The following is a 25347-nucleotide window of genomic DNA, read 5'->3' as shown; positions in this document are numbered from 1 at the left end:
GCTCACTCGGGGACAGCCGTGATGGGGCTGCGCCGCACAGACACCCACCTCTGCCCTTCTCGGGGGGCTTCGGCAACGGCGTGGAGCTCACGTATCCTTCCAGGCTTAGGGGGTCGGTTTTTCTTTCCTCCAGCTTTTTGATGTTTCTTGTGTTCCCTTTCGAGGGACTAATGAAAAAAGGAGGAGGACGTGGCCTGGTTAGTTTTCCAGCCTCCCTGAGGATCCGAGGCAGAGACCCCGGGGCCCCATCCTGCCCTCCACGCACTTTCGGGTTAACCGGGTACAACTGAATGAGAACAAATCCACCTGCTTCCTGTTATGTAGGAGATGGTTGCTGATTTTTTGAGTTGCAGGGATGGGGGGTGGCCTTTTCCTTTTCAAACTATTGTTCTATGCATTATTTACTTAGCCCCCATCCTGTCCCACGAGTGACCAGATGTGCTTATATAAGAAACAGAAAAATAAAGCTGTGAATGAATACGGTAACAAAGTAAGGCTAAGGGCAGAAAAGATCCCGTGAAGCCAGCCTCAGGGCTGGCACCCGAAACGTGCGTGTCTATCAACTGTGAGCCGCAGGCGTGGCTCTGCGCCTCGGCACCCGACAGGCCCTGTTTGAAGCACGACCGTCATGGAAACCTGGCAGCTAACAGTCACCTGTGCCAGCAGCATCCAGGGGTGGGGCCGGAGACACCGTCCCCGAAGCTGGCCCGCAGGGATGGACCCCCGAGAACGTAATGCCAGAGGACAAGCCGTCCCCGGGGGCTTGGAGCAAATTCCCAGTGAGAAGGTTCAGGGAAGGGGCTGTGTGCACCCAGTGGTGCATGCAGAGGCAGGCTCTGGGACAGGCTCCCATGGTCCCGAGCAGAGGTGGCTCCCTCACCTGGTGCTGGGTGGCGTGGGCAGAGGAAGGCTCTGGGACTGTTCCAGTGCTCGGTGCTGGCTGGCTTCTGCGGGAAGGGACACACAGACCCCGCGCTGCACGACCGCACCTCCGACAACAGCCAACAATCTGGGAGTTGCTTTGGACATGTGTGGGAATGCGCCCGGAGCAGAGCGGAGCCGCTGGCGGCCCAGACCTCTTACCTCTGCAAGCCTGCAGCTGGCTGGTCAGCACCTTGCGGATCTCACTCACCCAGGCTGCTTTAATCTCCACCGTTGGTGCCTGTGCCCCAGGGGGAAAGCCAGGAGGTAAGGGCGCATGTTCCCTGAAGATGCCGCTTTGCTTTTACCCTGGTAGCTTCTGAGGATGACCGTGGGGACTGATAACAAGAGCTCTGCCCAGGAGGAAGGAGAAATGGTCCCTTTGCCTTGGGACCACCTCATGGGCATGACAGGAAGGGTCTGTGGGCCACACAGGTGGCGGGCTGTGACCGCCTGGCCACCAGCTTTGCGCCCTCGCTGGCGCGTGACTCGGTGGAAATCCTGGGGCACAGACCACCCTTTGAGAGCACCTTCCTCTGGGAAGTGGCCCAGGGTGTTGTTTCAGGTGACATGTCTGACAGGAGTCCGAGACCCTGAAGTAGACTCTAACTCTCAGGGCGAGAGAGGGGAGCAGGCCGCCGTCTGGCCTCGGTGCAGTGTGTGAGGCCTGTGGGAGTGATGGGCGGGCAGCTGGACTCTGGAGAAGCAGGCCAGCCACTGTTCTGGCAGCTTCTGGGGCTGGCGCCTGAGCCCGTGACGAGCAGACCCACGTCATCGCCGTGGGCCTGGCGGTGCTGGTGTGCGTGGTGACGGCGCTCCGTGACCACCACGTCCCGCCAGCGTGCCTGGGTATGAAGGGCGCCCCTTCACAGGGTGCTGGGCTCACCAGACTCAGGGGACACTCATGGCCTCCCACCTCCGGCCCTCACCAGTGAGGCAGCCCAGTCACGTGTATAAGCATGGCCCAGGTGTGCCGTCCAGGCACATGCAAGCCCGTGCTCCCGGCCACGCCCTCAGAGCACCCTAACCTTGGTTTCCTGTACTTCCTCCTGGGCCCAGTTCAGCGTAGCGACAGCCCAGGGAAATGCCCCTAAATGGCTTCCGGGTGATAAAGTCACACGGAAGAGTCTACACACACCAGCTCTTGCCACAGGCCTTTCTGACACATGCCCAGCACCCGGCCCGGGGACACCAGCCCTACCTGTATGATGTACACCTCCTCCCGGGCGTTGTACCAGATCTCGAACTTTCTCACGTCGCCCTTCACATTCTCGGTTATGCCCACTGCCGCCATCTGACAGCGCCAAGCAGGGAGATGGGCTCATGAGTGCGCGGGATGAGAGCCGGCCCCCCATCCCTGAAAGGTGTTGGTGGGTCCCCGAAGCAACGGAAGCGGTTTTGGGGTGGGGGCTGAGGACGCCCGGGGTCCCAGACTCCCACACCCAGAGATAAGAGTGGCCCGTGCCTGAAGTGGGCAGCGTGGCTGAGGCTGCGGGGACTAAGGCTCACTCACGTTCAGGGACTGCTTGTAGCTGTAGGAAGGGGCCTTCTCGTAGCCCTCCCCGTTTTCCTCCCTCTTCTTGCAGAAGAGCACGGCCTTCTCGTGCAGGAAGAGGTGCCGCTGCATGGGCTTGAACCTGGCCAGGTCCTTCACCTTCGTGTGGCCCTTCTTGTGGTCTGTCCACACGCTGAAGGAGCCTTGCATCAGCAGCCTCCCCAGGTCACTCAGGTTCCCCTAAGCCCAGGACAAAGTGGGGCCTTACGTGCACGTCGCCAAACAGAAGCAGGCCGCCTGGGCCGGGTAGGGGGGCGGGCTGTGTCCCATAGACCACTGCTATGTAATGTTTGGGGAAAAGCAGAACTGGGGAGACAGGAGCCGGGGGTGGTCATGGGCCAGGGAGGGTGAACAGGCGGAGCACAGGGGCTTTCCAGCAGGGAGACGGCCTCACACCCTGTCCAAACCCACAGGATGCACACGCTGGACTCTGGGTGGTGAGGACGTGCCAGTAGAGGACCATCCGCTAGGACAAAGGTCCCATCTGCTGAGTGTGGGAGGATGTGTGTGTGGGTGTGGGGGCATGCAGGTGCAGGGATGTGTGGGTGCGGGTGCAGGGGTGCGTGGGTATGGGTGCAGGGGGTGTGGGTGTGGGTGCATGAGGGTGCAGGTGCAGGGGTGTGGGTGTGGGTACATGGGGGTGCGGGTACAGGGGGGTGCTGGTGCAGGGGTGTGTGGGTGTGGGTGCAGAGGGGTGCAGGTGTGGGAGCAGGGGCGTGTGGGTGCGAGTGCAGGGACGTGTGGGTGCATGGGCATGTGGGTTCAGGGGGTTGCGGGTGCAGGGGAGATGGGTGCAGGTGCAGGGGGGTATGGGTATGGGTGCAGGGGCATGTGGGTGTAGGTGCAGGGGGATGTGGGTGCAGGGGGTTGCGGGTGCAGGGGAGATGGGTGCAGGTGCAGGGGGGTATGGGTATGGGTGCAGGGGCATGTGGGTGTAGGTGCAGGGGGATGTGGGTGCAGGGGGTTGCGGGTGCAGGGGAGATGGGTGCAGGTGCAGGGGGGTATGGGTATGGGTGCAGGGGCATGTGGGTGTAGGTGCAGGGGGATGTGGGTGCAGGGGCATGTGGGTGCGGGTGCGGGGGTTGTGGGTGTGGGTGCACGAGGGTGTTGGTGCAGGGGGGTGTGGGTGCGGGAGGTGTGAAGGCTCCCATGTCCCCGTGCGCCAGGGCACACCCCAGCATATGCAGGTGATACATCTGCACACGGATGTCCCCAGGCACAGCTCTTCGAGGACAGTGGGTGGACCGTCACCAGGCTCCTCAGCGGACGGGGAGGCCCTTACGTCATAGCCGGTGATGGCGATCAGGTGCATGGAGTCGTTCACGGCCTTGAGGATGCCCAGGATGGAGCTCAGTGCCTCCTGCAGGTCCTCAGCCCCCTCGCAGCTCTTGCTGTATTTGAGCATCTCCTGGGAGACGAGGCCGCGTTCACACACCCGCAGGGCACTGGACGCCCTGCTCCGTGCTGCGTGCCCATGCTTGGACCCTCAGGACATGCAGCACGGCTCCCTGCACAGCTGGCACCGCGGACAAGGCCGCTCGTGGTGGGTCTGCCGGGGGCGCGGGCCTCAGACCAGCTCAGGAAGCCACCCCCAGGCCCGCCGCCCCGTGCCTTACTCCCATAGTCCTGCCTGACGCTGCACACAGGGATGCCTCCCGAGCCAGGCGGCCAGGCCTGGATGGGGCGAGGCCCCTTGTGCAGCTCCCGCCTTCCCACTCCTAGACCTGGGTACTCTTTTGTCTCCAACCTGGCACCCCCAAACATGGGACAGCTGAAGGCATGCCCTTCACGTCCACTGGGTTGCGCACGGGGGCCGGCCTTGCAGGGAGGACTGTGTGTGAGCGTACGGCCCAGGGCGAGTGGCAAGTGTGTGCTCCACGAGTCTGCCCATCTGGTCACCTCTGTGCTCCCCGCCCCCCCCCCCCCCCCCGCAATGACGGCCGGCGGACAGTGAGCCCTCCACACAGGTCTGTGAAGAGACGGGGCCCTGGCAGGGGTGCGGGGCTGGGAGGGCACAGCAGGGGCGACAGGCGGTTGCAGGCACGTCACCTTGAGCAGCAGCTGGTACTTGGTGATTCTCTGCACTGGCTTCAGCAGGTAGGAGTCGAGACTCAGCTTGTGGTCCAGCTTCCTCTGGCATTCCTGCAAGTCCCAGAAACCTCTTTACAGGGTCCTCTTGTTCCCTGTGTGATAGTCAGCTAATGAGGAGACAGCACTCTCAGTAGGAGGGTCCCCAGACACACCTGGAAAAATGGGCAGTCGGAGCACTGTCTCCACAGGCTCTCAGAGCGAGGCTTGTTCTGGCAATACTTCTCGTAGATCTGGAACTCTTCCATCTGAGCCGGGGACAGAGTGCACGTCAGAGTGCCTCGGGGTGCGATTTGACAGCCCCGCACCCCGTGCAACCTTCTCTACCACAGACACTGCGTCCTTCATTGTGGGGCAGCTGTGAAATGGCTCCCCCAGGGACCACTGCTCAGGGCTGCGCTAGTCCTGAGACGCCTTTCACACAGGTTAGCACCACGCGGCTGGCTCTGTGCCGTGAGGATAACAGACTGAAAGTGCACGCAAACTTTCCAGGGAAAGAACACGCAGGGCTTGTGCGCAGACCTGCGTGTGCACCAGGACCGCCTGCGGGTTTGTTATGACACAGAGCCGCACTTCAGGTTCTGCTTCAGCAGCTGCAGCCGGGACCTGAGAACCTGCATTCCCCGTAAGATCCCGGGATGCTGGTGCTGTCGGCCAGGGGGCCTCTTTTGAGAACCACTGACCTGCAGTGTGAAGGAACCCTCCACCCCAATTCTCAAACAGCACCCAGAAGCGTCCCCAGTGAGCAGGCAGGGTCGGAGGACAAATGTGGCCCCTTCTCCTTCCTTCTGCCCGATGGCCCTAGTTCATGGTGACGCGTCTCAGCCTCCATCTCATTTTGTGAAAATGGCTTCACTTTCGCTACATTTGCCACACTGCTCAGCGAGCAGTGTGTGAAGCTGGCCTGAGGAGACGCCCTGTCCTCTCCCACTGCTTCTCCCTGCCTGGAAGAGGGGCCGTCTGCAGTTTCAAAGGGAGAAAGATAAGGGGACCCGTCCCACACCTGCTAGTATGGGGGTGGGCAGAGAGGGGTGACCAGGGAAAGACCAGACATGACACTAATACCACCTCAAGAAAAGTTCAGCTCTGTCTAATGTGTGCAGGCAAGACAGACGCTTTATAAATCTGGCATTTCGAAATGCTGATGTTTTATACTTTTTCCCTTTTTTGAACTTTTTGGACTTGAGAAAAAATATACTTTTGGCCCTTCCAGAAAGTATCACATCCTCTCAGGCAAACCAGGAACAGAATGAAACTTTGTCATTTCAGTTGGTTAGAAGGAGACTGTGATAGGGTTTAAACTCATTATTGGGGAGCCTGGGTGGCTCAGTCGGTTAAGCGTCCGACTTCAGCTCAGGTCATGACACATGGTTTGTGAGTTCAAGCCCCGCGTTGGGCTCTGTGCTGACAACTCGGAGCCTGGAGACTGCTTCTGATTCTGTGTCTCCCTCCCTCTCTGCCCCTCTCTGCCCCCCATAATCTTTCTCAAAACAAAACAAAAACACATTAAAGTCATTATTATTTTAACAAGTAAGGCACCATCAAGCACACGTTGAAACAGCACATACCCGTTCCAGAAAACACCTTCCAACCAGCTCTGGGCAGTCAGTGTAGTTTTCCAGCTCCCTCAGGAATATTCTAGACAAAGAAAGTTTGCATTAGGTCATGCGATGAGCAACCCAAAGGAGACACTTCCTATAACAAATCAACAGATACTATTTTCCTGATGACTTTTATTTCTAAGTCTGGATAGTCTGCAGACCACACGGGTCACTCCTGGGTCCTGGCTGAAGCAAACTCTCAGGTTTAAGCACTCTGGCCCCTTCGTGGGTCCCTTCATGTTTCTGACATCGGTGTTCACACAGAACTTGGGACAGCTCCTTTTCAACAGACAGAAAGGCAGGAGGCCCAGCTGTGAAAGCCCTGCCCACACCCAGGTAGCTCTGCCCCAGGGACACTCCCAGATGCCCGGCCAGAGCCTGGGGTGAATCTGCTGGGAGGCAGAGCTCCCTGGGGTCAGTTCACAACACTAGCACCGTGGCTTAGAGCCACTAGGGACCCAGGGTGGAGGCTGGGGTGAGCCAAGGACACTGAGGGACCAGGCCACCTGACGTGTGCCTCCGTTGTGGAAAGGGGTGGGGTCCAGAGGGCCCGGCTGCAGACCGGTGCCTCCTCTGTGAACCAGTGGGTGAGAGACACTAGCGACCGAGGGGCAAAAGCATGTGGTCAGACACAAGAAGCCCAGAGGAGGGCAGGGCCCGTGCCGTCTGTGTGACTGCCCCCTCCCCATGCACCCTGCATCCACCTCCTCGCGTCCTGCCCCACAAGCTCCCACAAACTGCAGTGAGGAGCCAGGGATGAAGAGCCACAGAAGGACCACTGTTCTGCCCCCGGAGCCATGGTGGCCACAGACAGCGCTCACAAGGGGAGAAGGGCAGGATGGGGATGTCTGCCGTTGCCTCCTTTTCAAGAACAGGCTTGGGAACGAAATGCACCTGGCTGGGCAGTGTGGCCTCGGGGTTGCCCCAAAGGGCCCAACGCTCATGCCAAGCAGACCGGCCCCTGCTGGCCAGCAGGAGTGCGGGAGTGGGCCGGCAGCTCCTGCATCCTCCAAGCACCGGGCATCCGACATCTCTGGGCTGGCGGGTGGGCCGCGGGAACCAGCCTGGGGGCGCCGTGCACCCGAGCCCACTGGTTCCTGCTCACCGCAGGGGCCTGCTCTAGAGGCAGACCCTGCCCAGCAGGGGTGGGCAGGGGAGGGCCTGACCTGTTGTGAAAGTGGTAAATCTCTTCCATGTTTCCAAACAAAATGTCCTTCTTGTTTTGGAGGCCGGGTGAGACGAGGTGCGCCATCAGCGGGTTGTCCAGCTCGGCGGCATAGCCCTGCGTGGAGGGGAGGGGTCGGAACGCGGCCTCCATCACGTGCTTGGAGGGAGGCCCGTGGGGAGAGGATGCCTCTCAGGTTTTAGAAAGTGAATCCATCCATATTTATTCACCGGCCGTTTCTAGGACGACCACGAGGCAGCAAGTGCCGACCAACGTGCGTGAGCTACAAACAGCACCATCTGTTTTGGGTGGGGGGATCTGTCCTTCTGCTTTTTAACTTTGAGGATTCACGTAACTTGTATGAAGGAGAGAAATCTTGGGGGTACTCCTTGATGACTCATTTCAATGTCTACACCCCTGGAACCACCACCCAGACCAAAATCCAGAACATTCCAGTGCCCAGAAGCCCCCTGCCCTGCTGGCAACAGTCCTCCGGGGCCTCCACTCTGCTTCCACCCAGACCCAGACGGTTCAGCTCTTCCTGCAATGGAGTCACACGCAGCCTCCCGCTCCTGCCACACTCCTGGGGTCAGCCATGTGCTGCTGGAGCGGGTCCCTGAGCCGAGTACCTCAATCTCCTTGTCCCTGGTCCCGTCGGTGGGGCCGTGCGAGTAAAGCCGCCACCATCCTCTCACCCTTGCTGCGTGGGGCGGGCGGGTCTATGGGCCCCAGGGCTCCCTGGCCATCCCCCCACCCCTGCAGACTCACCTCCAGGACACAGAGCAGCTCTTCCACGTACACCCGTTCCGTGTCCAAGAGCTCATTCATCACATGCCTGTGAGTGGGGCACAGACAGCGGAGAAAGCATTAGAGCAGGAAGGGCACAGAGAGAAGACGCTCGGAGCAGGTGTGGTGGGAGAAGAGAGAGGGCGCCAGCACACGGGTGCAGCCCACTGAGGAGCTGTGGCTACGCGCCTGTCTCTGTGGAATCAGTCTTGTCACCTACGGCTTGAGAAAGGGGGACACGAGCCATTTCAAGTCACCAGAGTCCTGCCTGAGGGTCCAGGGACAACAGGCTTTTCTAGGAGAAACCGGATCAGTCCTGGTTCCAGAAGTGGACCGCACATCTGTCCACAGCGTGGCGCACGTGTGTCCACGCCAGGACGCCAGCTTTGGGGTAGAAGCTGACTATCCACCAGCTCTGGCTTCTTTGTACTCGGATTCTCTGCGGCCAAAGGCGGAGATCTGACAGGGTCGCACCTGCCGTGTCTGGACCAGAGCCGCTCACCTCCGCAAGATGGCCAGGCTCTCCTCCTCGTCGCCTGTGGAGCTGCCGCGGCCCTGCCGGCTCTCAGTGACTTCGCTCTGGGGAAAGACGAGCGCATTGAGCATTCAGATGCCAGAAGGTGCAGCCTGGCGTCCTGACTTCAAGGAGCCCCACCTCATTCCCCGTCTGGGGAGGAATCTGAGGTCCCACGGCACAGGCAGGGCAGGGGGAGCCTGGTGGTGCTGGACCGCGATGGCGGGCAGCTGTTGTGGGGGCAGCATGGACTGTGGCCTCACCTTGGCCCTCCTGTAGGGCCCTCTCCGGAGCATGCTGCCCTCAGGACTGTTCTCAGAGCCTCTCCGGCTGCCTGGTTTGGAAAGAAGTGGGGAAGGAAGACGTGGCTTCATACCTTACTGCCTGGAGAGGAAGGACTGGACCTGGGAGCACCTGGGGTTACTTTGAACTTTCAGAGAGAAAAGAAGCAAGTCCCCTGGAGAAGGGCGAGGAAAGCAGAGAAACACGGAGAAAGAGGAGAGCAGGTGGGAGACAGGTGAGCGGGAAGATGGCCAGCCGCACAGGCTAGCACGGAGTCCGTGAGCACGAGGGACCCGGACACCACCGGGCCAGGGGCCAGGGTCCCTTCTGATGGGTGCCACATGCTGCAGCAGGTGGCGGGAGGGGGCCGGCTCTCCACAGTCTCACCAACTTGCGGCCCACTTGCCAAAGCCCCGAAGAGGACGGCGGGCAGGTGCCGCTGCAGGAGGGGCTCCAAGGAGCCCATGAGGGGCTGCTGCCTCGGGGGCTTTGGGCTGTGGTCAGAGATGCTGAAGGAGAACCATTTTGGCAACAGTACTGAGGACAGATGGGCTGGGGCAGAGACCGGAATGCTAACCGGGGAAAAGTCCCTGGACAGCCAGTGGATGTCCTAGTCCACGGGCCACCCCCTCTCTGCCCCAACCACTCGGCACACACTGGCCCTGTGCCGATAAAAGTTCATTTACAAACTGGGCGAGGGCCCACCGTGGATGGGAGGGGTGGTGGCTGTGCACACCTGGGGAGGGGCAGGGTGACTTTGTGAGTGCCTCTGGCCGGGGGGCCACTGGCTGCACGGGCCGTGTCTGCTTGGCCGCCAGCTTCTTCAGGCTGGCCTGTCTCCGGTGGAACATCTCCTCCGTGCCCTCCTGCTTCTGGTAGACCTTCTGCACGTGCTCCTGAAGGGATAGGTGTGTGGGCTCGTGAGCCAGCGATGCCAGCAAAGTGAGAGGCCTGGCCTCCTTAGAGGCTGGGCTGTAGTGTCACAGCCAGCCGCCAGGGCGCAACCCTGTACTCCCCCCACCCCCACCCCCGCCGCAGGAGGGGGTGGGACCCCGTGGAATGCAGGACCTGGAGCTTTGAGGAGAGTCAGCTGGAAGGGAGGGACACGTGGCCCCCACACGTTCCCTGCGGGAAGGGTGTGACCCTGTGGGTGCCCCGGGGGTGTGGGCAGCCGGCTGGGCGGCAGTGGGGGCTGGGGTCGGGGCGATGTACGGGGGGGGGGGGCACGCAGGAGGCGGGGTGCTGGGGAAACCAGGTGGGGGCGCCCCCAGTGGTGGTCTTGCAGGGAAAGACCCCAGGCACAGGAGGGCCGCCGGGTCACGGAATCCTGTGCTGAGGGGAAGCTGAGCCTCAAGACGCCCAGGGTCCCGGAAGAGCTCATGGCGGCCGCCCCTGCCCCCCCACGAGCATGGGCCCCACTTACCATCAGGTCTGTGGTGAGGACGGGTTCATAGTCCTGGTAGATTCTGTCGAGCTCTTGGATCTTGTTTTCTGCGCCAGTCTCCAGAAACTTCTCAATTTCCTGGAGGGCCGCCTCAGCACCCTCCTGGGACTGACACTTGTCCACAGGCTGTGAGGCCAGCAGGTAGATTCCCTCATCACACCACTTCATGGACTGGACACGCCAAGCACGGCAGAGGGAGAGAGCGGGCCCGTCAGAGGCTGGGTCTTGGCGTGTGTGTTACACGTGCTAGGCCGGGGCCCTCCCGTCCCACCGGCGGCCGCCACGATTCTGGGGATCTCTGCAACCCAGCTACACGGCACCCCAAGACTACGTGCGTCATCCGGCCTGGACTCATTCACACAGAGGACAGAGGGGCCAAGTGCAGAGAATTTCTGGTCCTCGGCAAGATGTATCAGCTGTGGCAAGTGAATTCTAGAAATGGGCATCTGTGACTGGCTGGGCCTCGAGACAGGCCCATGGACAGCAGGGCGTGGGGTCAGCTTCCAGCCAGTGACTGTGGTCCACGTGGGAGGGGCAGGTGTGGGGAGGGGGACCACGAGGGACCAGGAGGGCATGGGGAGGGGTCTCACCGCCTCCAGGAGGCTGTGCAGCTCCAGGGACTTGCTGAGCAGCCCCCTCCTCCTCTCGACCTCTGCCGCGAACTGGTTGCACAGGTGCTGGAGCTCATGGCATTTGGGGCGGATGGAGTCCACAGCGTAGTGCCTGCTGTCAATGAGCTTCTCACCCTCCAGGGCCAGTGCGAGGGCCCGCTCTACAGACACCTGCGTGGGAGCCACCCCAGGCACACGGCTCAGCTTGGGTTTGTTAGAGCAACAGGTGCGATTTCCTGGGCGGGATCCGCCGGGGTGGGAGTGAGAGCGGAAGGGGCTCCATCCCTCCACCCGTGGACGACCCCCACCGGATGGCGAGACAGCCCCATTCGCCCGCCTTCCTAGGTGACCCTGGTGGTGCCCTGAGCATTCCCCGTAGGCTGTCTCCTGCCCACAATGGCCCACACCACTGTCCTTACGCTGGACTTCTCCTCGAAGCTGGTGAGGTCCTTCAGGAGATGCCCTGCGTGTGCCAGGCTGTTGCCCACATCCGTGAAGGTCGCTATCTTCTGGGCCAGCGCGTCTAAGGAGGCTTTGACCTGGAACACAGGAGGGGCAGGAGGCCCGGGCCCATGTCAGGTATGGAGGCCCTGCCTGAAGCAGGAGAGGAGGGAGGACAGAAGAGCCAGGTCCTTCCCGGGAAACCAGGCAGAGGGACATGCCCTCAGCATGACAAGGAGCCTCCACACAAGTCCTGCAGCCTAAGGACAGCTGTGACATCGGTGAGAACAAGAGTGTCCACTCTCACCAGTCATAAAGCTGGTGCAAGACAGTAAAACTAACACACAACTGAACAAATACAAACACAACCAAAAAGCATCAGATGGAAACGGAAAGAACCAAGCCATCCCTGTTTGCACATGACCTACTCCGTTATGTAGAAAATCCCCGAACTCTTACGAAACCACTCCTGGAAAAAGTGAGATCAGCGAGGTTTCAGGAGACAAGATAGACACGCAAAAAGCAGTTGTATTTCTACCTATGGTGATGAACACATGAACACCAAAATTTAAAACACCATTTACAATTGCTTAAGAATGAAATACTTAAGTGTAAATCAAACAGAACATGTATTGAAATGGTTTGCTGAAAACTGTACAATACTGATGAAAAAGCTCTAAGAAAATCTAAATGCAAAGTAAGACAGACCCACTGCGTTCACTGATGGGGAGACTTGCTGTAGGAAAGATCTGACTCTCCCCAAAATACAGGTTTACCACAGTTCCTATCAAGACCCCAGCAGAGCCACGCAGATATAGGCAAGATCTTACAACATAGATGCAGCCGGCAGAGCAAAAGCAGAGCTAGGCCAGTTCTGGGAGAGAACAGAAGGACTGTGCACTTGACTTCAAGACTCACCGCACAGCCATGGTCACCGAGACCGCGAGGTGCTGACAGATGGATGGGGTGCATGCCCAGAAACCCACCCAAACAGACCTGCCCAATGGCTTTCTGACATGATTTCTCTTCTCCCGTGGAGAAGAGACAGCCTTTTCGACAACGGCACCAGAGCCCCCGGACATCCCAAGATTAAAGACTGAACAATAGGGGTGCCTGTGCGGCTCAGTCGGTTAAGTGTCCAACTTTGGCTCAGGTCATGATCTCACAGTTCATGAGTTTGAGCCCCACGTCAGGCTCTGTGCTGACAGCTCAGAGCCTGGAGCCTGCTTCAGAATCTGTGATTCCCTCTCTCTCTGCCCCTCCCTTGCTCACACTCTGTCTCTCAACAATAAATAAAAATGTTAAAAAAAACAAACAAACAACTGAACCAGGACCTGATTCTCACCCTACACAAAAGTTAACTCAAAATGGATCACGGACTTACCGTAAAACTATAAACCTTTTAGAAAGAAAAGCTGAGGAGAACATGGTTGGGACCTAGGATATGGGATGGACCAAAAGTGTGATCCTTAAAAGAAAAAAATTGGAGGGGCGCCTGGGTGGCGCAGTCGGTTAAGCGTCCGACTTCAGCCAGGTCACGATCTCGCGGTCCGTGGGTTCGAGCCCCGCGTCGGGCTCTGGGCTGATGGCTCAGAGCCTGGAGCCTGTTTCTGTGTCTCCCTCTCTCTCTGCCCCTCCCCCGTTCATGCTCTGTCTCTCTCTGTCCCAAAAATAAATGAGAAACGTTGAAAAAAAAAAAAATTAAAAAAAAAAAAAAGAAAAAAATTGGTAAACGAGACTTTATCAGAATTAAAACCTTTGCCGTGTGAAAAGTGCCGTCAGAGGCTGAGACACAGGGACAAACTAAAGAACAGATTTTCAAACCGCAGGTCTGGCCGGGGCCAGGACTTACGCATATAGGGAACTCCCAAGTCACAGGAGTAAAACCCCCACCCCCACCCAGGACGAGGGTCACAAACGGGCAACCAGGAAGAAGAGGCACTTCACCAGGAGGACAGACACGGCCACGAGTGCAGGCAGGCCGGTCCGCGTCGCCAGCCGCGAGAAACGCACAGCAGAGCCACAGTGAGGCGTCCCCCATACCCCCAGAGTAGGCGTGTAAGGTATGCACACCACCGGGCACAGTGTGGGCATGTGAGAGCCATGTCCTCATGCGCACCACTGGGCGCACAGGTGCAGGCGCTCTGGGGACACGTCAGCAGCTTCTCAGAAAGCTGAACATCAGCAACCACGACCCCCAACTGCACCCCTGAGCATTTACCTCAGGGAAATGATAGCTGTGTTCACATGGACAGTGGCACGTTTTATATGGTAGCAAAGTCCTGGAAACAGCCCAGGTGTCCTTCAACAGGAGGACGGTTAAACCGTGGCTGGTCCACGGCCCAGGACACTAACTACTCAGCAGGAACAAGAGCAAAGACGCAACACCTGCCTCCATCTCCAGGGAATGTAACAGACGGCGCTGCCTGAAAAGAGCCAGGAGGCCAAGTATGCGTGGCGCCACTTCTAGAACATTCTTGACATGATAGCATATGGAAACAGGGAGATCAGAGGTTATCAGGGGTGCAGGATGGGGCGGGGGTTCAGGAGGGAGGGGTGAGGGGTATGGTTCAGGAGGGGCTGGGGGCTCAGGAGGGGGAGGGGTGGGAGGGAATGGGGTTCAGGAGGGGGTGGGGGTTCAGGAGGGTTTGGGGGCTCAGGAGGGGGAAGGATAGGAGTTCAGAACGGGGCAGGCTGGGGCGGGGTGGGAGGGAAGTGTGTCTGTAAGAAGGAAACATGGGTCTGTGTTGGGACAGAATGTTCTGTGTGCTGAGTGTGTCAGTGTCAATGTCCACACTGTGATGCTGAGCATGATTTTGCAAGATGTGTCCTCTGGGGGAAGCTGGATTGAGGGCACGTGAGGTCTTCCTGGATTATTTCACAATGCACACAAACCTGCAACCATCCCCGAATAGAAAGCTTGTTTGGCCAGCCTTCCTCAGCCCCTGCAGAAGTACATCACGGACGACCATGCTCTCCATGCGCCCCCAACGGCATGCTGTTCACAGGGGCTGGCGGGAGACCTCTCTGGTCCAAGTCAGGGAGGCTGGCTCCCTGTGCCTGCCCAAGCTTGGCAGTGAGCGCTAACTGAGCCAATCCCATATTTTCTGAAACGTGACATTTCAGGACTGGTCGGTGGGGGGGGGGGGGGGGGGGGGGGGGGGCGGGCGGTGTCGGAACTTGCCCTTGCACACGGCCCTACAACAGCCTTAGTGCCAGGCTTGGTGTTGTTACTCGTTTCTCATGCCCTCGAGATCCCACCCCCCACCCACCCCCAGTCCTGACCAGAAGGCCCAGGGAAAATGTCGTTCCATGGTGAGGTGAGGGCACGCAGATGTGTCAGTATCCTGACCCTGCATAAATGACTGAGCAGCGGGCTTCTGTGGAGCCCCAACGCTGACGATTAATGCCAGGACCACGCCTCCCTGTCCTGACCCTCGTGCCGCCCAGTATGGGCAGGATGGGGCCCCAGGCCAGCACACAGCAGGCGCAGACAAATGCATGCTGGTAAAGGAGCATATGCATGGCTCCGGGACGTGTCCCTGGGGAACATGGAAGGAAGTGCATGCCGACCGGGTCTGGTAACCTGTTGTGCGCAACAGCTCACTTGCCACGCGTTCCAAGGTCTCGTCCCACCCAGTCTCGCGGCTCTGTGTGGCGCCGCTGTCACCAGGGCAGCTCAGTGCGCAGCGGCTTCCTGTGGCCGGAGCGCCAGGAGCCCCCACCGCGACCACTCACCTCTCGGAAGTCCTGCTCAAAGTGCCGGAGCTGCAGACACTGCTGGAGCTTTTGCTGGTGCTTTGCCCAGAACTCATCGAAGGCGGCCTCGGTCTCGTTCAGCTGGGCCAGGAGCCTGGGCAGGGGTGAGGCTCCGTCTGAGCGGGTGCGAGGTGCAGGGTGCGGGTTCCACCTCCAGGGCTGCCAGGACCCTCACCTTCTCTCTCAGGCCCTGGACATGGGACTCGCAGGCCAAATGTGCCAGAGGGGATGCGTTTCAGGGGAAGGGACTAGTGTGTTACAAGGTTGATGTGACAGTGCTCTGCGCTTCTCACATCTGACTTGGGTTCGGGACGAAGGGCACAGTGAGCTGCCACCATTCGCGGTCATGGCTCCCAGGCCAGAGCCATGCCACCCTGTGCGTGTTACCCTGTCAGCACTGGGGTTCACCCCAGCCTCCCCCACGTCCCCCGGGGCCTCCCACGTCCCCAGCATGGAGCACTGGCCCGGTGTGTGAACCTGGGCCTGGGTCAGCCTGTGGTGGCCTGGGTGTCACCAGCAAGCCGTCCAGAGGCTCTGTTCCTGTGCCCGCCTCCTCCCCAAACGAGGACCTGGCCTATGCATGGAGCTGCGGGCGTTCTGGGGTGCCATGCGGTGTTAGGGACGGCAAGTATCCGCACAACGGAGGCCCAGGGAGGACGTGCTTGCGGTCCCCTTCACAGGGAAGGCGAGAAGACCCGAGGCTCAAGTGGGGGGCGGGAGCTGGCGGGTCCCTTCCTCACGGGCACACCAGCGGGTGGGCAGGGCTGGGCAGGTGGGGAGGGGAGAGGCTCCATGAGGCTGGTAAGACCCTGTCACCACGGACTCCCCTGAATGTCTCCCAGGCTGCAGAAAAGGGCTGTTCGCTCTGAGAAATTTTCCTGCCCAGAACAGCCACTTTCTTCGGGATATGGAAGAAGAGCATTTCAGTGGTAAGGACCTGCGGCCCCCTTTCTTCCCATGAGGACGAGGGGATGGGGGTCACTGCCGCCTGTCACTCTGTCCCCAGTCCGTGGCCATGCCCTGCCCCCGGCTCGGGCCCTCACCTCTGCACGGTGGTCTGATTGTCCAGCTGGTCCTGGCTCAGGCTCCGCCCCCCGCCCTTGGCCAGGGGCTCTCTGACGCTTTGCAGGAGGCTCTGTCCCTCGTCCAGGGCCGCCCTCATGTCCTCCTGCGGGGACAGCACAGGGCCTGGCACCCCACGCTCACTCCCTCGTTCCCCTAGAGCCACTGAAGGACGGCAGGTGTTGGAAGACTCCCCCAACTGTGGTTGGGGCACAGCTAAGGCTACAGGTCGCTCGGGGTCGGTGGATGAGGTAAGAGATAGCAGGAAACCAGACCTCTGTGGGCCTGATCCCACAGTGTCCCCACCGCCGGGAGTGAAAGAGAGGGCAGGCTTCTCAGGCTGGGGGCCGCCCCCAAGGACCACCAGCGAGGGGGTCACGGCCACCACTGACCTGGAGCCATACCCCACCTGGCACAGGCTCCCTGGGCACGGGGTCAGTACTGGAGCACGGACGCTGCTTTGCGGGCTGCGGTCGCCCAAGGCGGCCCATGACCCGGCCTGCCGCCTGGGAACTGGGGGCAGAAGTCCTGCCTTGCTCACGCTCATAAGCGGCAGATGCGCCTGGCAAGCGGCCCTGCAGCCCCGGCACCTCGGACGCCCAATTAGAGTGAGGCTGCGGCTCCTGGCTGCACTCAGGCTCCACGTCCCTCAGTCTGACCACGAGCCGCTTTTAGAAAGGAGTGCGTTCAGTTCCCCTGGGAGCGCTCGCCAGGTCCCCTGCCCCAGGCATCTTGGGAACGGCCTCGGCCTGTCTTGCCCAATGCCCACGGGGCTGCTTCCCCTTGGCGGCCTCGCACAGAAGCCACACGTACCTTCGCTTTGTCCTTCTTCTCCGTGTGAGCGCAGAGCACCGAGCTTGTCGACTGGACGTCATTGGGCAGCTCCGTTTCGGCCAGCTCGGTCCCGAAGGACTGCAGCATCTGAGCAGTCTGCTTGACCATGAGGGCGAAGCTTTCGATCGCCTGGGGAAGAAGGAAAACACCATCACCAAGCTGCACCGGGAGGCAGGTGTCTGGTGCAGGGGCTGGGGTGTCGTCAGAGAGGGCAGGACCACAGCAAGCCGCAGTCACACCTAGACCAGACCCCGGGCCTGGTGCCTTCAGAAACGTACTGGACACTCTCTGCATTCACTTTCATCAGCCAGAGTCGTTCTGCGCCCAGTCTCCCCTTGCCCAGTTAAGAGAGGCCCGAGGGCCACATCCGCCCCCACCCCTCGAAGGGCTGTTGTTTCTTGGTCTCTGAGCCCAGAGAAAGCCACTCCCAAACTTATTACTCATGTTATTTCTTTAGATGACTGAGGTCCACTGAGACCATCTCCTCATTCTTGGGGAACAGAAGTGAGGTTACTGGGAACACGGCTTTGGAAAAGGCAGCATCGTAGTGCAAAAGCTATTTGGCCGATTAACTCAGGGTTAAGGAGACCCACCGCCCACAGCCAGCACCCGCGTACGGGCAGCCCGGGACGACTCACCGTGCGGTGACACAGCCACCTCGTGTGGCAGTAGTCCAGGGTCCCGCCCAGGTCCTCAGTCAGTTGGGACTTGTCAATGTAACCGTGTAACTCTGGCACTGAGCTCAGCATTATGACCTAGAGGAGGAAGAAAGCCGCCCCATGAAGAGACCACCCAGCGGACGGGGGAGAAAAGCTCTCCCGCTGGTCACTAATGGTGGCAGTGTGGACAGGAGGTGCCTGGCTTTGGACCTGGGCTTAAACCCCAGCTCTACCACTTCCAGGCTGGTTGGCGTCAGGCAAGTCACTTATTCTCTCTGTGCCTCAGTTTACCCCTTTGTGAAATGGGCCTGTGACGATGGGCCTCAGCACGGAGGGAAGGTGTTGGAACCCTGACAGAGCTGGGCATACCACCCACGTCAGGCATCCGCCAGGGAGCTCGCGGTGGTCACTGAGCAGTGCTCTGACTTGAAAGAGGATGGTTTTGTCATTGCTCCCACCAAAGCCCAGCAAAGTCACTACAGACATCACCAGAGTCAGGGCCGTGCCCTTCCACGGGACACGTGGCTTCAGGGACCGAGGAAGCTCTTTGCACAGGGCTTGCTTTCATTGGTCTATTTCTCTTGTCCTTTCTGAGGACATTCTGTCCATGAGGTTTTTTTTTTTTTTAATTTTTTTTTCCAACGTTTATTTATTTTGGGGACAGAGAGAGACAGAGCATGAACGGGGGAGGGGCAGAGAGAGAGGGAGACACAGAATCGGAAACAGGCTCCAGGCTCTGAGCCATCAGCCCAGAGCCCGACGCGGGGCTCGAACTCACGGACCGCGAGATCGTGACCTGGCTGAAGTCGGACGCTTAACCGACTGCGCCACCCAGGCGCCCCTGTCCATGAGTTTTGGGTAAAAATACAGCCTTTGCTTTGTAAGCTGTCAGCCAGATGCTAAGGTCCTACAAAATAGGTCCTGAGAGCTTCTGGCCAGATGGAGCCTGGCGCCCCCTTGTGTGTTGTTGATTACTGAACGCCACAGGTCTGCGTAGAGACCTGTTGTTAACGAGGTTCACGTGCCCAGTGGCTGGACGTGGGTGTCACGCTCCCCTGGGGCTGAGAGGTAGTCATCAGAGGAGACTGGGTCCTGGTGGGAGCACAGAGCACGTCTGGTGATTTCAGTGCCAGGCCACTAACTTTCAGCCGGTGTCTCTGTGGTTTTGTCCCTAACCGCCGAGGAAATGGGCTGTCAGAAATGAAGGCGTTTCGGTGCTGCAAACACCGCAGGTGCATGGGTTTTCTCCAAGACCCGAAGCCCTGGGGTCAGGGTTGCAGCATGCGACTCACCCACAGGGCCAGGGGCGCCTCACTCATGGCCCCTGACCGGGCAGAGCACCCCACCCCGTGCACCGAGGAACAGGTAAAGGTGTCACGGACAACCACCGTCATGGGCGCTCAGGTCCTTGAAGGCAACCTGGTGGGCATTGTCGAGGTGGTCTCAAGGCGAGGTCACAAGCTGGGGGCTTGTGTGCAAACTAATTCATGGAAAACAAAGGCTTCCTGGGCGTTGTCTGGCAGCCTGCCCCGCGCTGCTCCCACAGTGACTGTCATGACGCGGGGTGCAAGCAGGCTTCACGGGAAATAGGCTTCCTGGGCTTCCTGGCTGCTTCTCACTAGGAGGCTGATGATGGCTCTCAGCCTGTTGGGCTCTCGTTCTTCGGCCTGACCCTCAGTAAGAATGTTCTGGACTTGTGGCTCTGACAAGCACCTGCACTTCCACAGGGATCACCCGAGGCACAGGGTGGATGTCAGCCCTGGGGAGCGCTAGGGAATGAAGGGGCAATGCCCAGCGGGGTTGCTGTGCGCTTGGGCACACCCCTGGCGCTGGGCTTAGCACCTGAAGAGTTTCGACCAGCTGCGTGGGCCAAGAACGTGGTCACGCTCCGTTCTGCCCACAGAGCCGCGGCAGGCCACTCACCGGCACCTTCATCTTAAAGTCATCTCTGTTGAATTTGAAAGCGAGGTCAGAGAGGGTCCTTTGGAAAAACCCCGCTGGGCGCAGGACAAGGACGAGCTGGAGGTTTGCCGGGAAGGACGCCTGCAAGAGAACAGAGAGGGCTGTGGGCAGATGCACTGCTGGATGCGGGGTCCTTGCATGGCTGCAGTGGATGTGTGGTCCAGGCGGAAGGGCGCTCACTGAGGCTGCGTGGTTGCTGACGCTGGGCTGTGAGACACGTCCCACATCTTACCAGGAGAAAGTCACACCGCCTCTGCAGCTACGTCACGTTCGTTATCAGCTATAAAGTCAAAAGCTTATTACACTAGTTACAGGCTGAAAGGTGTCCTGCCAAAGTCACGTGTTAAAGCCCAAACCCCAGTGCCTCAGGATGTGACTATATTTGGAGAAAAGGCCTTTACAGAAGTGAGCAAGTTTATGTGAGGTCGTCAGTGTGGCCCCCAACCCAGTATGCCTAGTCCTTATTGGAAGGAGACACTTGGGCACAGACACACAGGGAGATGTCGTGCCAACATGGAGGCAAAGACGGAGGATGTGTCCATAAGCCCAGGGGCCCCAGAGATCACCAGACACTGCCAGAAGCTGGGGACAGGGACAGGGTCTCCCGCATGGCCCCAGGGAAACAACCTGTAGGCCCCTTCACCTCGGACCTCGGGCTCCAGACTGTGAGGACGGGAGTCGCTCTCTGTTGTTTCCAGCCCCTCAGTCTGTGGCACTTGTTATGAGAGCCCCAGGGAACCAAGATGCTTGTCAAAGAAAAACAAAGCCATATAGACACAAGCTGTGTTCCAAAACATACACGGGAGCTCGCACCCTAGCGCACGCACCGCAGACAGGAGTCTCTTTGGCTGCCAGCTCTGCCTACAAGGTGTGTGACCTCGGGTACACTGCTCACCTCCCTGTGCCTCTGTTTCCCCGTCTGTGAAACAGGGACAAAACAGTGCCCCCCCCCCAGTGCACACTCCTACTGCACCTAATGTGGTGCTCGCACAAAGCCTCAACAACGTGGTGTGACACATATCACTGAAAGCCTACTCCACATGCCGATACGTCCAGGTGCTGATGCCCAGGGAGCCCCCATTACTACAAGAAGGCATTCTGAAGGAACTGAGTTTGATTTCTGGGTAACTAGGCCCAGTGCAGCTAAAATACGATGTACGGTAAGGAGCAGCACAGCCCAAGGCCCCACATCGGAGGGGCAGGAAGAGGCGCGGCAGGAGAGACGGCTGGCCTGGGTGTCCTGGCTGTGTATGCGCCCCTCTCTATATTTCCTGTGTGTCTCAGCCTGTTCACCTGTCCACCTGCTGATGGATGCTCAGGCTGCGGCCATACCCTGGGCCACGCTCTCGGGCCCAGACCGCTCTCAGCCTGGCCAGCGGAATCCAGCCTGAGACGAGGAGCCCATAGTGTAGCTGTCCCGGTGGGAGGGAGTCTGGCCTCCTCCTCCTGACCAAGCCCGTCCCGGAATCTGGGAACACCGGGTCTGACAAAACTCTAGGAACAAAAGGTACCTGAGGGCCTCACTAGGGAACATAAAACACATTCAGTCCTTGTGTGGTTCCGGTGGCTTTGAGAAGACGCAGGGACCAGGGCTGTGGTTGTCTGAGGGTGGCCCCTCTCCTTTCACATGCACCGCCCTGGATGGCCCACCCCACGCAGCCCTCAGACTCCACGGCCCTGTGGAGTGTCTGATCCAGAGGGTCTCACAGGGCCTGGAGCATCCCCGGAGAAGCTGGGGAGAACGGGATCGGGGATCCTGGGATAGCTTTACTCCCTACCCACAGGCCTCAGTGCCACCAGGTGCGAATAGTTGAATGTGGGGCCCCGGCCTCACCCCCAAGGCCCCAAGGCTGGAACTGCACTGACAGCCCTGAGCCTCTGATGCCAGACCTGATCTCTGTGTGAGAGCAAGAGAAGGGCTTGGACCAAGGTCTGGGCCTGCAGGCATTGGGCGGCCCAGGCCAGCGCCTGTCAGTACCCATGACCGGTCAGCGCTCGGCATACACCCAAGGCTCTCCTAGCCATCCCTTCCTTTTGTGCCCCAGCTGGGACACCCCCAGATTCTACCGCTGGCTTCCCTACTCCTCACCCCCCACTGCTGCCCTGAGCCGATTCCCCCCGGAAGTGCCACCGTGACCCTTCTATGAGGTCCACTGTGTCATGACACATCCTGTGCAAACCTTCCAGAGACTTCCCCAACCCTGCAAACAAACCAGACTCCAGAGCCGGCCGCAGTGGCCTCCCTGACCTCAGCCCCACCCTGCTCATGGCCCCCTTCAGGGCCTAGCCTGTATACCTGTCCGTGCTTCCTGCTGGGACACCCGCCTGGCTCCCAAGGGCCTCAGTCCACAAGCAAGCCACCTGCCCCCTGCCTCGCTTCAGGCTTGTGCCCTCAAGCACATGGCTTACATCCCTGCAACTCCACTTTCTTCTCTGGTCTCTGTGCCCCACAAATCCCCACGGCCCAAGGCCACCGATGACCAGTGACCGTCCTCGGGTGGCCCTGCCCCTGGCTGCCTGGAAGCCGTGTGAGCCGGTCCCACTGCATGACACTGCCCACGGGCCACAGCGAGCGCCTCACCTTCCCCCGTAGCTCCTCTTCCACCTTTGGCCGCCGGCACGTGGGAACCACCTGTCACTGGGGACCCCAGGTTGTGTCTCTGGCGGGGGGCCCCTGAGCCTCTGCAAGGGCCCCGCTGTCTCCGGCGCCCACGCTCATCCATCTGTGGCCTCCGGGTGGGCCTCTGCACCGCCCCCGGGGACAGGTGCCTGCTAAGCAGTGTGGCGTGTGGGCAGGGAGGTGCTGAGAGCCATGTCTGGCACCGCCCACAGCCTCCACATTCAGCCTTGTTCGGGGGGTTGGGGGGGGAGGCCTCGTGTGGCCCGCGCCCGTCTGCTGTCCCGCTCTGTGCCAGGCACCCACGGCGCGGCCCAGAGGGGAGTGGTGGAGGCAGCCCCCAAGCAGGGCGCCAGGTCCCCAGTGTCTCGGTGGCACTCATGCGGGTTGGCTCCTCTGAGCAGAACAGAAATGACTCAGAGGAACGACACCGAAGGTGGGAGCCCGTGGGCAGGTTCTGGGTCACCTGTGATGAGAGGGCTGCTCGAACCTGTCACTGGCCTCTGGGAAACTGGCTGCCACTATTTAAGGAAAAAGCTCCTTAAAAGTCTCCCTGCAGAGATGACAGTGAGCCATCTTTTCTAAATTTCAAGATGGTTTTCATCACCCTCATTTCTCCTCCAGGCACATAGATCCCGCTGCTAAAGGCGGAAAACACTCCCTCCCCTGCCTCCTCTCTGCTTTGGTCCCAGATTCTTCAACACGGAAACGGTCATGTGAGAAGGCGTTAAACGACCTACACAAACACATACTTCGACCACAAAGAGCAGTAATTAAACCTTCTCTGGGTTGGAACCAACTCTCTGAACTGAGAGCTGGGGAAATACCAACATTAAAGTCATATTTTAAAAACAGAGGTAACAGGGGGTACCTGGGTGGCTCAGTCGGTTGAGCGTCCGGCTTCGGCTCAGGTCACGATCACACGATTCGTGAGTTCGAGCCCTGTGTCAGGCTCTGTGCTGACAGCTCTGAGCCTGGAGCCTGCTTCAGATTCTGTGTCTCCCTCTCTCTCTGCCCCTCTCTGCCCCTCCCCTGCTTGTGCTCTGTCTCTCTCTCAAAAATATACATAAAGCAAAACAGAAGTAACTAGATAGAGGATTGGGGATGAGGGTTGGGGATTGTAACTTAGTAATCCAGTGACCATAAAAGGGTTGTAGTAGGTTTCTAAGACACTGAAACAAAATTGTTTATTTTCTGGGGCTGACCCTGGATGACTTAGGGACATGCACAGTGTGATGGCCACACAAATGTCATCTGGAGACAGAGAGTTAAGTGGTTTCTGAATCAACATTCCTAGAGACGCGTGTGCATCTACACGCACAGCTGATGCCGACCCATACACTGGAATGTCCGGAATCCTGGTGCTCTGGGGAACACTGTTTGAAACCTGTCTCCAGTTCAAGGAACTCTCTGAGGTGTGCTCAGAGCACAGTTGTCCGGCCCGCGTTACACAGTTAATCCATAAAATGGAGCAGCTCAGCCTGACCGACTCCGTCTGCCTGGCAATGGCAGAAACCAAGCACAGGTGTGTGTACTGATAACCCCAGGGCACAACTCGGGGAGGCTGGCAGTGAGCACAGGCCTCTTGCTGCCAGGCTGTTCCTATGAGGTCTGGATACAGGGGCTCCAGACAGGGGCAGCGAAGGCTACCCCTTCAGTAGGTGTTGGGGACACTTGCGAACATCATGCAAGAACAGACGTTTCAATGAAAAATATGTAGGAAGGGCCAAACTTGAAGGAAGGACACTTGTCCACACGCCCTTCCGGAACACTCTGCATGGACTTGTCCCCACCCCCAGGACCCACCCACTGGTGTGCCAGGCTGATGACCCCCAGCTGCCCTGCCCTGGGCTACCTGCTTTCTCCCCCTGCGGTGTGGCGAGAATGGGCCCAGCCCTGTTCCCTCCGGCCTCCGCGGGCTCCGTGCCCTGTGAGCTCCTCTCGGCTGCGGAAGTATGTGGGACACACGAAGGCTGGTTCAGAGACAGCTGGCCATGCCATGGTCAGTGCTGCACCTCCCAATGGCCCACTCTGTTCCTCACCCCTGGGTGAGGTTGCAGCCTGGACATGCCCCTGCCTGCTAACCTGCCCTTCACCCCTGCACCCCCTGACCTCCCGCCTCTGCTTACACTCCAAGGGGCATGCTCATCATCCTCTCCCTGCTGAACAGCTCCTCCTCCCCTTCTGACTCTTGTCCAGTGTCACCTCCACCGGGAAGCCCTCCTGGGGCTCACACTGCTTTGTCTTCACCATCAGTGCTCAGCACCTTGTGCTTAGACTCCAGGAAGTGGCACAAGGCAGGAACTCACTACCTTGTTTAATGCAGTATTATTTTGCCATGTGTGGCATATTTACTGGATGCCCTAAAGACCCTGCATCGCTGGATATGTCGCCTTGCACCCTGTCTGCATGCACGGATGACAACGGCCTCCCGGCAAGAACCACATTCCTGCCCCGCGCAGGCTAAGAATGCCTAGAGCCGGAACCTTCTTCAGCAGCATGCTCTATGGTATAGACGGAGCTTGAACTGGGCTAGCTCAAAACGTAAACCCGTACACTGTTATAAATACCCAAATGCTTACACACACTCTCACACACACGTGGTCTAGGACAGGTGGGCTAATGTGTGAAACGGAATCCTAGCTCAGGTAGTTCTCAAAAGGTTTGTTCATCCGAGGATGGTGCAAACTTTGAACCAATGTATACTCATTCTATGTCTCCTTGTTTCCACCTTTGTCCACCAGCTGTGACCACGACATGACAGCCCACTGGCTGTGACCACGACTGTGACAGGCCACTGGCTGTGACCACATGACAGGCCACCACCGGCTATGACCACAACATGACAGGCAAGCGCCCATTGCCCCCAACACCTCAGAGCTGACGCAGACACAGAACATCTGATTTTGGGGACTCTGGGTTTTGCCTCCCTGTGTTCTATTTCAAGCCAAGCTGAAGGCATCCAACAAGGAGAAAGAATACCTCACAACAGGGGGGCTCTGCTCACGAGCTGCCCACATGGTGGTGGGAACAGCCGCATTACAGC

General features: G+C 59.2%; 1 protein-coding gene across 5 annotated transcripts in view; it reads right to left on the bottom strand.

Annotated features, from left to right (window-relative positions):
- MCF2L (MCF.2 cell line derived transforming sequence like) overlaps window positions 1–25347 on the bottom strand; it is a 133657-nt gene that overhangs the window by 7587 nt on the left and 100723 nt on the right. For all 5 annotated transcript variants that reach the window (XM_047849041.1, XM_047849120.1, XM_047849270.1 and 2 more), the window contains 22 exons: window positions 19646–19765; window positions 17702–17818; window positions 17043–17192; window positions 16211–16335; window positions 15147–15261; window positions 11387–11506; window positions 10947–11138; window positions 10336–10527; window positions 9649–9808; window positions 8894–8964; window positions 8619–8695; window positions 8099–8165; window positions 7332–7447; window positions 6133–6202; window positions 4720–4812; window positions 4526–4618; window positions 3759–3884; window positions 2435–2656; window positions 2123–2215; window positions 1084–1162; window positions 881–947; window positions 49–167 (listed from right to left, as the gene is read on the bottom strand). In XM_047849041.1, coding sequence (XP_047704997.1) covers window positions 49–167; window positions 881–947; window positions 1084–1162; window positions 2123–2215; window positions 2435–2656; window positions 3759–3884; window positions 4526–4618; window positions 4720–4812; window positions 6133–6202; window positions 7332–7447; window positions 8099–8165; window positions 8619–8695; window positions 8894–8964; window positions 9649–9808; window positions 10336–10527; window positions 10947–11138; window positions 11387–11506; window positions 15147–15261; window positions 16211–16335; window positions 17043–17192; window positions 17702–17818; window positions 19646–19765 — 2584 coding nt within the window. The remainder of the gene's footprint in view (window positions 1–48; window positions 168–880; window positions 948–1083; window positions 1163–2122; window positions 2216–2434; window positions 2657–3758; window positions 3885–4525; window positions 4619–4719; window positions 4813–6132; window positions 6203–7331; window positions 7448–8098; window positions 8166–8618; window positions 8696–8893; window positions 8965–9648; window positions 9809–10335; window positions 10528–10946; window positions 11139–11386; window positions 11507–15146; window positions 15262–16210; window positions 16336–17042; window positions 17193–17701; window positions 17819–19645; window positions 19766–25347) is intronic.

The sequence above is a fragment of the Prionailurus viverrinus genome, chromosome A1, assembly GCF_022837055.1.
Source record: "Prionailurus viverrinus isolate Anna chromosome A1, UM_Priviv_1.0, whole genome shotgun sequence".
Taxonomy (NCBI): domain Eukaryota; kingdom Metazoa; phylum Chordata; class Mammalia; order Carnivora; family Felidae; genus Prionailurus; species Prionailurus viverrinus.
This window is presented reverse-complemented; position numbering and strand designations above follow the sequence as displayed.